General features: G+C 44.3%; 1 protein-coding gene across 17 annotated transcripts in view; it reads right to left on the reverse strand.

Moving 5' to 3' along the window:
* The window catches only part of CASK (calcium/calmodulin dependent serine protein kinase), a 412,700-nt gene that overhangs the window by 99,018 nt on the left and 300,400 nt on the right, over window positions 1-13,282 (reverse strand). For 9 of the 17 annotated variants that reach the window (XM_055376433.2, XM_055376435.2, XM_055376440.2 and 6 more), the window contains exon 11: window positions 10,238-10,255. The exons of the other annotated variants lie outside the window; for them this stretch is intronic. In XM_055376433.2, the coding sequence (XP_055232408.1) occupies window positions 10,238-10,255 (18 nt within the window). The remainder of the gene's footprint in view (window positions 1-10,237; window positions 10,256-13,282) is intronic. 17 annotated transcript variants of the gene reach the window in all.

The raw sequence follows: 13,282 nt of genomic DNA on the forward strand, positions 1-13,282 counted from the left end.
ACAGGTGTGAGCCACCATGCCCGGCTGGATAATATTAAATTTTGAATTATGCCTGCCAGGCTGTTGGTATCCTTTCACTGAAAACATTAAGTGGATATTAAGTGGGATAAAAGAGATAAATGGCAGAAATCAGTCCTCATCTCCTCTGTTATTCCTAAAGAGGTATTAACCCAATCCACTTCCTTCTACCTGATCTTCTCAGGATTTACTTTGTTCAGAGTGCCCGCCCCCCCGATCAAAAAATCTGGAAATTAGTTAAAAGCCAATTTTCTCTTCATCCTTTACTGAAAGCCTTGGAAAGCAAGAGATGATGTGAAGAAATTAGTCCCAAATGTCCCACTGAACCCCTGACCCCAGCATGTCATCAACAACAGAATTAAATGATGCTAGGTTTATCAAGTTACTAAAGCCAGTTCTAAACTTCTGGACTTATGAAACCACAATAACAAAAATACTAATCAAGTGCTTTTTTTGTATATTAAAAAATTCAGCTGATACCACAGAAACCTAATTATCATCTTCACTCAGTTATCTTAGTGAAATCTTACTGAGTTTTTTTTTTTTTCTTTTTTTTTGAGACAGAGTCTCACTCTGTCATCCAGACTGGAGTACAACGGCATGATCTCAGCTCACTGCAACCTCTGCCTCCTGGGTTCAAGCGATTCTCGTGCCTCAGCCACCCAAGCAGCTGGGACTACAGGTTACCACGCCCAGCTAATTTTTGTATTTTTAGTAGAGACGGGGTTTCACCATGTCGGCCAGGCTGGTCTCAAACTCCTGGGCTCAAGTGATCCGCCTGCCTCAGCCTCCCAAAGTGCCGGGACTACAGGCCTGAGCCACTGTGCTCGGCCTTTTACCAGCATTGCTCATGCTGATATACAGTTTATGTAGCAGTTTATTAATAATATAAGATTAAAGCAAAAACAACCTTTTATCAAGTGAATACTAAGATGGTCAGTCTCAAGACCAGGAAGCAATTTTGGCTGTACCAGACCAGGGATGTATCATTTGTTGGTCTGTGAACTTCCCAAGTGCTCCATGCCATTCCTGTACCACCAGCGCACTCCATGAGTTACTTATGTGTGTGCTTGTTCACTCTTTTTTTCCCTTAGCTGTAAGGTCCTTAAGGCAGCTCTTTATTTTATTCATTTTATAATATCTTCAAAGTATGCACTGAATTAAGTACTTAAGGAAACACTAACAGCAGCTCCCAATTCTTGAGTGTTTATTATGTTCCAGGAACATCCTCAGGACAACACAGTAAGGCAGATATATTATCCCACCTTCTAGATAGGGAACTGAGCTTCAGAAGGTTCATGGAAGGGCATAACTAGTAAATGGTGGAGCCAGGACTCAATCCTGGGTTTGTTTGGCTTCAAAGTCTATGTTTTGCCTAACTTACTACACTAATAGGCTATGCTAGGAAACATACAGGAAACCTTCAACAAGAAGTTGTGTGGTTTATGCATGAATATGGAGGTTGGAAAAGAACTTGAACAATGCCCTATTGGGTCAGACAATAACCAAAATCTTTTTTTTTTTTTTTTTTTCCTGAGACAGAGTTTCACTCAGTTGCCCAGGCTGGCATACAGTGGCATGATTTCAGCTCACTGCAACCTCCGCCTCCTGGGTTCAAGCAATTCTCCTGCTTCAGCCTTCCAAGTAGCTGGGATTACAGGCGCACACCACCACACCCAGCTAATTTTTTGTGTTTTTAGTAGAGACGGGGTTTCACCATGTTGGCCAGGCTGGTCTTGAACTCCTGACCTCGAGTGATCCGCCCGCCTAGGCCTCCCAAAGTGTTGGGATTACTGGCGTGAGCCACAGCGCCTGGCCCCAAAATCTTTATTGAATATTCCTGCTTTTTGCTAGGTACTAGGCAAGGGCTTCAGAGAAATCAGAGATATGATCACTGGCCCTGAGGAAGGGGCTCTCAGACTGGTGTGTGAAGTAGGCATATTATACCCTGAAGTAAACGGTATAGAAGAGGTAAAAACAAACTGACACACAGGCTGCCTAGGGAGGAGTTGGGGAGCCGCAGAGAGGTGGATGAGCAGGAATTCACCACCCCCACACAGGATCAAAGCTGTGTTGACAGGACCAGCAGATACTTTGCTGGAAAGCACAAAGGCATCTGTTAGCAGGCATTTAAAGTAGGCAAGAGCCACAATTCCAACAGGTCTATTAAACCTCCTTGGATCTGTCACCTCTTCTGAACTGATTTATAGTCTTATCTTGTACCCAAATATGATTAACTTGATGGGTTCTCAATCATGAAAAGAAGCATTTCCCTAGTTGTACTCAAGTTGTCTATTTCAAGCTCTGAAAAGTGCCCCTATTTTTAAGTTTCTGTAATTAGGTAGAAAAATTAGAGTTTTTATTCCATTTCTCCTTCATCTTTTCAAATGGAATAAATACATATTTTTGGCTTAACCTCAAAATCTGTCTTCACCCTTGATTATTTTAACACCTTCCATTAACACCTGTTCTAGTTCCGTTATTTCTTTCTTTGGGTATGACAAACAGAACCACAGAACACATTCTTGGTTGGATAGATGTGTGTATAATTGATATCTGTAGTTCAGTACCAACCATCTAAAAATCCCATGGTGTTTCAATTCATTATAAGATATAAATAGACACAAAGACACTTCTCAGGCTTCTCCATTGCTATTTGTTTTAGATTTTAAACCCCGAGGCAGTAGTGATTATCAATATAACACATGCAGCACATGCTAATTAAGATGTTACTAGTTTTCATTTTGAAGATCAATACTGTCACATATAAAATAACTATTTTTCTCAAAGACTAAAAAGGCTGTTTTTCCTATAAAACCTCTGAATAAACTTGTAACTATCTTGAAAACAAAATCAATCAATAAAAAGTATACAAGTTCACCTCAGAGGGCAGTTGATTTAACAGCAGGGCTGTAGGTATCCTATTTACCTCTGTATTCTGGGGTGTACTTTGCAGAGTCCTTTGTACCAAGACACTTCATAAAATGGCCTGATTAAAATGATTTTTTTCTGAGTAAATTCTGAAGAATTGAAAACAAAGTATGAGAAAGACAACCACAGAAAACAATTTCTTTTATAGTACTGTTTCCTTAAAGCCACATTTGAAATTATTTTAATACTTATATTTGTATTAACAGCTTATAATTTCCAAAGTGCTTTTACACTTACTATCTTATGTGATTCCACAATAACCTTGTCTCTGCAGGCAAGTGTTTTTTTTTGTTTTGAGACAGGATCTTGCTCTGTTGCCTAGGCTGGAGGGTAGTGGCGTGATCCTGGCTCACTGCAGCCTCGACCTTCTGGGCTTGAGCAATCCTTCCACCTCAGCCTTCCAAACAGTTGGGACTACAGGCATGCTACCATGCCTGGCTAATTTTTTAAAAAGTTTTTTGTAGAGTTGGGGGTCTCTCTCTGTTGCCCAGGCTATTCTCAAATTCCTGGGCTCAAGCAATCCTCCCGCCTCAGCCTCCCAAAGTGCTGGGATTATAGGCATTGAGCCACCGTGCTTGGTCAGCAAGTGTTTTTATATTTGAAAAACCAGAGGCTCAGTAGGGTTAAATAACCTTTCCAAGGGCCACAGGCAATAAGCAGAAGATCAAATCCTAGAACCCAGGTCTCACTCCTAATTCAGTGTTCCTTCCATAACAGACTGTCCCCCACCCACAAAATCATGTTTTATCCTCAGCAATGCACCAGAATGATTTGCATTTGGTAATGAGGTGATGTCCAATTTCTTTTTTTTTTTTTTTTTTTGAGACAGAGTCTCGTTCTGTCGCCCAGGCTGGAGGGCGGTGGTGTGATCTCAGCTCACTGCAAGCTCCGCCTCCTGGGTTCATGCCATTCTCCTGCCTCAGCCTCCCGAGTAGCTGGGACTACGGGCACCCGCCACCACACCTGGCTAATTTTTTTTTTGTATTTTTAGTAGAGAGGGGGTTTCACCGTGTTAGCCAGGATGGTCTCAAACTCCTGACCTCGTGATCCCCCTGCCTCGGCCTCCCAAAGTGCTGGGATTACAGGCGTGATGTCTAATTTCTGTTCTCTCTTTAATCTCAATTTGATTTACCATATAAGGTTTTTTCCTAGCCCTTGGTCCAAACTTCCACATTCATGAACTTATTAGATACTATAATGCCCTGCCTTCAGAATAGTATTTTGTTTTCATAATTCATTTGGCAATAAAGTTTGTATCTAAAAATCAGGTTTATAATTATACTTTTTTTTTTTTTTAAATAGAGATGGGATCTCACTATGTTGTGCAGGCTGATCTCAATCTCCTGGCCTCAAGCAATCCTCCCACCCCAGCCTCTCAAAGTGCTGGCAAGGCATGAGCCACCATGACTGGCCTGCACATTTTACCTTTGAATACTTCTACTTTTTCAAATAATCTCACCAGTACAAACAAGTTTTTCAAAAGTTTTCTGCTACTATTATGAAATAATAGTCAAAAAAAAGCATAAATATGTCAACTGTTTAAAAAATGTTTCTATTTCTTTAAAGAGAAATATGTTTTTAAGGTCAATAAAAGCTTTGAGTCTAGAATAATCTCATTACGAGAGTGGAAGTCTCATAAAAAGGTTGACCAAGTAAAAATAACCCAAAAGGAGGACAGAAAAATAAACAGTCAAATGTTTAGACTAAAAAGTTCTCAGTGTTAAAGTAGGCTGAGTATGTCTTAAAAGTTTTCCCCCTTACATTTTACTATGAAAAGCTTCAAACATATAGAAAGTTTGAAAGAATCGTGCCAACCACCTAGATCCTACATATGTTGACAGTTTGCTGTATTTGCTTTATCACATGTCTACCCATCTATCCATCAGTTCACGTATTTTTCATTCATTTCAAATTAAATGGCAGTGGCCAGCATTAGTACACTTCACCCTTAAAGACTTCAGCAAAGATTGCAATGCTTAGTTTTCTCTCTGAGGTAAAATTTACATAGAATGAAATACACAAATCTTAAGTGTACCATTCAATGAGTTTTGATATACCCAAGTTTTCACTGTAATTGTTTCAATAAAGATTTGTGTATTTTTTTTTTTTAAAATAGTACAAACTTTATTCATAAATAAAACTTCATAAAGATAAAAGCAGGGACATTTCCTGTTTTTAAAAGGGAATAGTGGAAGGCAGTATGCCATCTTATTTAAAATCACAAGTTAGGTTTTTCAGATGGATGACAGCTGAGATCATTAAATCCCATTCCTGCTTCTCAGATTTTCACAAAATAACACATTAAATTCTCAATGTGTGTGTATTTCTTAATTTACAATGTATAGCTATGAAACTCAGCATCACTGAGCAAATCTAGAATCTGAATCTAGCCTAGCATCTTCTAAGAGTAATCAATGCCTTTTCCATTATATTAGTGATCAATTAATACATTGTATTACTACACACACACACATTATCACCTACTCAATCAAAGCCCCTCCTTGCAAGCACAATACTTTTTTAAAAAAATCTGCTTACTAAGGTATACTGTTTTAAGTTAAAATTCGCCATTTAAGTGTACACTGTCATCACTTCAAAAAAGTTCTCTCTTGTCCCTTTGCAGCCAATCTCTTCCCTCTATCACCACACCCTCTTCAATACTTTTTATTCCCACTGCACAAAGCAAATTCTTTGTTATCAATCAAGTTATAAGCAATAATGAATCCTGTAATGGAAACTGTATTTTGGACATAAGCATCTGTGCCATATCCAACTCAAGCTATGAGAACTTACATATGGTGATACATGCTTTAGATTCTCCATATGTAGATTATGGTACAGATACCTTGAAATTTATTAAAGGAAGTAAACTCTGCATATGTATTCTGTCAGCGTATAGATGTTATAATCTCTAATGCCATTATGATTATTAAAATAGTCTATGCTTCCATATAGAAACATCTTCGAGCACAGATTTTTCAAAGTACTTTAATAACATTCTGCTAGTAAGTACCCACTCATGTAAAGCTTTACAACTAAGGAAAATCACTACTGATACATCCAAGATGCCCATTCTCAAATAACATGACAGGTTGGCTGATTAAAAAAAAAAAAAAAAAGAGGAGCGCTAAATCTAGATGGGAAGAATCTTACATTTTAATAGTTATTAATTTGTACGTGGTGGGCAGCCTCTAAGATGGGCCCCAGTAACCTGGTCTCCTGGTATTTCCACCCTTGTGTAATCAGTCCCCTCCCATGGAGTGCAGGCTGGACTTACTGACTCATTTCTAATGAACAGAATAGTGCAGAAGTGATAAGACGTCACTATAAGATTAGGCTGTAAAGACTGTGTCTTCAGTCTTGGGCACTGTCTCTCACTTTTGCCCCCCTCTTTTATCTTTCGTGCTGGGAAGTGAGCTGCCATGCTGTGAACAGCCAGCCCTGTGAAGAGGACCACAGCCAGTAAGTAACTGAAGCCTGGCAACAACCATGTGAGTGAGCTTGGAAGAGGATTCGTCCTGCAGTTGTGCCTTCCGGTGAGATAGCAGCACTGGACCACAATCTCATGAGAGATCTTGAGCCAGAGGCACACAGCTAAGCCACGCCCAGATTCCTGACCCACAGGAACTGTGAGATGACAACTGCTGTTTTAAGGTAATTCATTACCCAACAATAGGTAACTAATATACTATAAGATTTATATTAAATCAGCTGCAATTTGAGCTACAGATAACTAATGTAAGAAAATGTGAAAATGGCTCTCCCTCTCCCTCTCCCCTTTCCACGGTCTCCCTCTCATGCCGAACCCTCTCCCTCTCTTTCCACGGTCTCCCTCTCATGCCAAGCCGAAGCTGGACTGTGCTGCTGCTATCTTGGCTCACTGCAACCTCCCTGCCTGATTCTCCTGCCTCAGCCTGCCAAGTGCCTGCCATTGCAGGCCCGCGCCGCCACGCCTGACTGGTTTGCGTATTTTTTTGGTGGAGACGGGGTTTCGCTGTGTTGGCCGGGCTGGTCTCCAGCTCCTAACCGCGAGTGATCCGCCAGCCTTGGCCTCCCGAGGTGCCGGGATTGCAGATGGAGTCTCGTTCACTCAGTGCTCAATGTTGCCCAGGCTGGAGTGCAGTGGCGTGATCTCGGCTCGCTACAACCTCCACCTCCCAGCCGCCTGCCTTGGCCTCCCAAAGTGCCGAGAGTGCAGCCTCTGCCCGGCCGCCACCCCGTCTGGGAAGTGAGGAGCGTCTCTGCCTGGCCGCCCATTGTCTGGGACGTGAGGAGCCCCTCTGCCTGGCTGCCCAGTCTGGAAAGTGAGGAGCGTCTCTGCCCGGCCGCCATCCCACCTAGGAAGTGAGGAGCGTCTCTGCCCGGCCGCCCATCGTCTGAGGTGTGGGGAGCGCCTCTGCCCGGCCACGACCCCGTCTGGGATGTGAGGAGCGCCTCGGCCCGGCCACGACCCCATCTGGGAGATGAGGAGCACCTCTGCCTGGCCACCCCGTCTGAGAAGTGAGGAGACCCTCCACCTGGCAACCGCCCCATCTGAGAAGTGAGGAGCCCCTCTGCCCGGTAGCCGCCCCGTCTGAGAAGTGAGGAGCCCCTCTGCCTGGCTGCCACCCCGTCTGGGAAGTGAGGAGCGTCTCCGCCCAGCAGCCACCCCGTCCGGGAGGGAGGTGGGGGTCAGCCCCCGCCAGGCCAGCCACCCCGTCCGGGAGGGAGGTGGGGGGTCAGCCCCCCGCCCAGCCAGCCGCCCCATCCGGGAGGTGAGGGGCGCCTCTGCCCGGCCGCCCCTACTGGGAAGTGAGGAGCCCCTCTGCCCGGCCAGCCGCCCCGCCCGGGAGGGAGGTGGGGGGGTCAGCCCCCCGCCCGGCCAGCCGCCCCGTCCGGGAGGGAGGTGGGGGAGTCAGCCCCCCGCCCGGCCAGCCGCCCCATCCGGGAGGTGAGGGGCGCCTCTGCCCGGCCGCCCCTACTGGGAAGTGAGGAGCCCCTCTGCCTGGCCAGCCGCCCCCTCCGGGAGGGAGGTGGGGGAGTCAGCCTCCCGCCCGGCCAGCCGCCCCGTCCGGGAGGGAGGTGGGGGGGGGTCAGCCCCCTGTCCGGCCAGCCGCCCCGTGCAGGAGGGAGGTGGGGGGGTCAGCCCCCCGCCCGGCCAGCTGCCCCGTGCGGGAGGGAGGTGGGGGGGTCAGCCCCCCGCCCGGCCAGCTGCCCCGTCCGGGAGGGAGGTGGGGGGGTCAGCCCCCCGCCCGGCCAGCCGCCCCGTCCGGGAGGTGAGGGGCGCCTCTGCCCGGCTGCCCCTAGTGGGAAGTGAGGAGCCCCTCTGCCCGGCCAGCCGCCCCGTCCGGGAGGGAGGTGGGGGGGTCAGCCTCCCGCCCGGCTAGCCGCCCCGTCCGGGAGGTGAGGGGCGCCTCTGCCCGGCCGCCCCTACTGGGAAGTGAGGAGCCCCTCTGCCCAGCCAGCCGCCCCGTCCGGGAGGTGTACCCAACAGCTCATTGAGAACGGGCCATGATGACAATGGCGGTTTTGTGGAATAGAAAGGGGGGAAAGGTGGGGAAAAGATTGAGAAATCGGATGGTTGCTGTGTCTGTGTAGGGGGAGGTAGACATGGGAGACTTTTCATTTCGTTCTGTACTAAGAAAAATTCTTCTGCCTTGGGATCCTGTTGATCTATGACCTTACCCCCCCAACCCTGTGCTCTCTGATGAAACATGTGCTGTGTCCACTCAGGGTTAAATGGATTAAGGGCGGTGCAAGATGTGCTTTGTTAAACAGATGCTTGAAGGCAGCATGCTCGTTAAGAGTCATCACCACTCCCTAATCTCAAGTACCCAGGGACACAAACACTCTGCCTAGGAAAACCAGAGACCTTTGTTCACTTGTTTGTCTGCTGACCTTCCTTCCACTATTGTCCTATGACCCTGCCAAATCCCCCTCTGCGAGAAACACCCAAGAATGATCAATAAAAAATAAAATTAAAAAAAAAAAAAAAAAAAAAGGAAGTGTTGGGCCAGGCACGGTGGCTCACGCCTGTAATCCCAGCACTTTGGGAGGCCAAGGTGGGCGGATCATGAGGTCAAGAGTTCGAGACCAGCCTGGTGAAACCCCGTCTCTACTAAGAATACAGAAATGAGCCGGGTGTGGTGGCGCATGCCTGTAATCCCAGCTACTCAGAAGGCTGAGGCAGAAGAACTGCTTGAACCCGGGAGGTGGAGGTTGCAGTAAGCCAAGATCGTGCCACTGCATTCCAGCCTGGGCGACAGAGCAAAACTCCATCTCGGGGAGGAGAAAAAAAGGAAGTGTTTAATTAAATTATAACATCTCAAAATGAAATATTAATGATTTTTTATTTATGTTAAATAAAACATTAAATTAAATCAAATCATTACATAAAAAATTATTAAAACCACAATAAAAAGCAGTATAAAAATTGAAAAAAAAAAAAAAAAGAAAATGTGAAAATGAATTCAATCATTAGTACCCAGGCTTTCTCATTTATCTTTGAGGTAAAGGTTTATTTTTTTAATTAGAATTTTTATTGAGATAATTGTAGATTCACATGTACTTGTAAGAAATAATACAGAGAGATCCCTTGTATTCTTTGCTCAGTTCCCCCGTTGGTAACATTTTACAAAACGATAGTATATTATCATAACCAGAATACTGACATTGATACAATCCACCCATCTTATTCAGATTTCCTCAGTTTTACATGTACTCAACTGTGTGTACATTTCTTACATTTTAATTTTCTCCCAAACTCAAATTATGCCCCTTTGTAATTAAAATCTAGCTATTACATTATTCCTTATAAATGTTCTATCTGATGGTAAAAGTTGTTAAGAGATATGATTTCAGAATTTATTTCACAGGTCCAAATAAACTGAAAATGGACTCAGTAACAGGAAGCAATAAAGACCACTTACAGGTGATGTAATTGTCAAAGAAAAATTCACTTACCCTGAAAGTTTTCTTGCAAGCAAACTCTAAAACAAATGTTACTCTTTCCCCAGAATTAATGTATTCGTATGTGAAATTCAGATGTGAAGTATTAAGTGCCGTTCAAATTTTAACACTGTCTTTTTTCCTCTTATGAAAGAAGTGAGAACTTAATATTGTTTGTGCAACAATGCCTCAAAAATCAATATATCCAAGTTTTAATTTTATGACCAGGCAGTGTTAAAATTAATACTTAAACAACTACACACAAACAGCCAAGGAAAAAGTCAAGCTGATTACGAACCATGCAAAGCCAAACACTTTTGCATAAAAGATACACCTTAAAGGAAAACAAAGGGATACCTACTTTCTGCTGCTAGAAGTCCTAGGAGGAAGGCAGCATATGGACAAACAACAAACAGTATGATTTTAGAACGAGCAGGTTATCAAGCCACAGTTCGGCCCACTACATGAGCCACCAGAAGCATGGTCCCCCAGCCGACCCCAAAGTGAGCCCTCATGTTCCATGAGTACAATCACTGGAACTGTTTGGGATTTCAGACATCAAACGTTGGGTTCTGATTCTGAATTATTTGATTTGAAATATGAGAAAAGAATATTTCAACATTGAATTTTTTTTTTTTTTTTTTTGAGATGGGGTCTCACTCTACCACCCAGGCTGGAGTACAGTGGTGCAATCTCAGCTCATTGCAAACTCTGCCTCCTGGGCTCAAGTGATCCTCCTACCTCAGCCCTGGCTCCCTACCCTCCTGGTAGCTAGGACTACAGGCACATGCCATCACGCCCAGCTAATTTTTGTATTTTTAGTAGAGACGGGGTTTCGCCATGTTGGCCAGGCTGGTCTCGAACTCCTGACCTCAAGTGATCCACCCACTTCCACCTCCCAAAGTATTGGGATTACAGGAGTGATCCACCGTGCCCAGCCCCACTTCAAGCAATACACAGTTCATCATAAGATTAAATGAATTCTAGTAAATGCATAATGTATGAATTTCAATAATCAAAATAGAAAATTATCATTTATGGAAAAATTGTTTTACATTGTAAACGATATACCTAAACATGTTTGACTTCTTATTAGATGACAAGTTTTTAAACTGTTATTTTAAATATTCATATTTTCCTAAATGCATAGAGTATTACTCTTTTTATTTTCCTTTCCTTTTGTTTTTGAGATGGAGTCTTGCTCTGTCACCCAGACTGCAGTGCAGTGGCACGATCTCGGCTCATTGCAACCTCCGTGTTCTGGGTTCAAGCAATTCTCTTGCCTCAGGTGGATTACAGGCGCGTGGCCATCATGCCTGGCTAATTTTTGTATTTTTAGTAGAGATGGGGGTTTCACCATGTTGGCCAGGCTGGTCTCAAACTCCTGACCTCAAGTGATCCACCCACCTCGGCCTCCCAAAGTGCTGGGATTACAGGCATGAGCCACTGTGCCTGGCGCCTTTTCTTTTTTTTGAGACAGAGTTTTGTTCTGTCATCCAGTTTTGAGTGCAGTGATGCACTCACGGCTTACTGCAGCCTTGACCTCTTGGGCTCAAGTGATCCTCCTGCCTCAGCCTCCCTAGTAGCTGGGACCACAGGTGTGTGCTACCACGCTTGGCTAATATTTTGACTTCTTACAAAGTAGAGGGTCTCCCTATGTTGCCCAGGCTGGTCACAAACTCTTAGGCTCAAGCAATCCTCCTGCCTTGGCTTCTGAAACTGTTGGGATTACAGGCATGAGCCACCATGCCCAGCCTTTAGCTCCATTTCTAAAGATGAAAATGGTAGTAGAGATCTTGACCTAAAATCTCAAAGAGATTTACCCTAAATATATTATAAGCATGTGATTATATCATACAGCCACAGTATGACAATACAAACCATTACTGGATCCACTCCCCTTAAATAGGGTCCACTGTAATCTGAGTGTGAGGAGAGAAGACAGAGGTTTCAGCTAACAAAAGAAGTTACAGGTGGAGGGAACAAAATGGAGTGGAAGAAAAGACAGATGTGAAACAATAAGAAGCACTGGGGACCACACCTATAAACACAACTAGATCCCTGCCTTTCATGTGGGAAGGGCTCTGGATAATGACCAAGTCAGCACAAGAAAAATGGCAAGGCTTTCTCCTCAGAGTCTCTTCTCTAAGATTCCCATTTCTGAATGTTTTTGGAAATCACCTTCACTCAAAAGAGGAAGATTCACATCCTAATTGGTAAAGGTCAAAATGAGGAACTGTATAACTGCTGGAATGGGAAAGTTGATCTTGTCATTTTAAAAAAGTTCTAAATTTTTGTGGGTACACAGTATGCATTTATGGGGTACAGGAGACATTTTGATATGGGCATAATGATCACATCATGGTAAATGGGGTATCCATCACCTCAAGATCTTGTCATTTTGCACAAGGTACAAGCACATACTAATTGGTAAGAAATTCTGTGTGTGTGTATGTGAATGTGTAGGTGCACACACATGTATAAACAGAGGAGAGGAGAAGCATAAATACTGACAGATGCTCATGGTACCAACAGGAAAGAAGCATTAGCACATTAATTCTTCCTATATTACTAACTGTGGGACAAAAACCTCAGGCTCTAGGAAGGGCCCAGGGCCTCAGTCCCAGTGGTAATATATGAATATTGATGAAGCTAGTCCAAGAGTACAAAAATCAAAGATGACAAATATGGAGTGGCTCTAATGAAAGAAAGAAAAAAAGCTGAGGCCAGAGGACACAGGATTCAGGAGTTAAGTAAATAAAAAATGCATAAATAAAAATTTAGAACACACACACACACACACACATTTACATATACATATAAATGGACCCTATGGGTTTTTAGTAAATGATTCTTGAGAATATTACACTGGTAAGACGGAAATCTGAGCATTTTATAAAATGGTTTCGGTTTTTTATTTTTTTATCTCTTAATTTTTTTTTTTTTTTTTTTGAGACGGAGTCTCACTCTGTCGCCCAGGCTGGAGTGCAGTGGCGTGATCTCGGCTCACTGCAAGCTCTGCCTGCTGGGTTCACGCCAGTCTCCTGCCTCAGCCACCTGAGTAGCTGGGACTACAGGTGCCCACCACCACGCCCGGCTAATTTTTTTGTATTTCTAGTAGAGACAGGGTTTCACCGTGTTAGCCAGGATGGTCTTGATCTCCTGACCTCGTGATCTGCCCGCCTCAGCCTCCCAAAGTGCTGGGATTACAGGCGTGAGCCACTGCGCCCGGCCTTTTATCTCTTAATTTTTAAGAGGCGAGGTCTCATTTTGTTGTCCAGGTTGGAGAGCAGTGGTGTGATCACAGCTCACTGCATCCTCAAACTCCTGAGCTCAGGTGATCCTCCTGAGCCGGGTGCCTCAGCCTCCTGAGTAGCTATGACTACACACGCACACCACTGCACTG

This window comes from Gorilla gorilla, chromosome X, assembly GCF_029281585.2.
Source record: "Gorilla gorilla gorilla isolate KB3781 chromosome X, NHGRI_mGorGor1-v2.1_pri, whole genome shotgun sequence".
Classification (NCBI taxonomy): domain Eukaryota; kingdom Metazoa; phylum Chordata; class Mammalia; order Primates; family Hominidae; genus Gorilla; species Gorilla gorilla.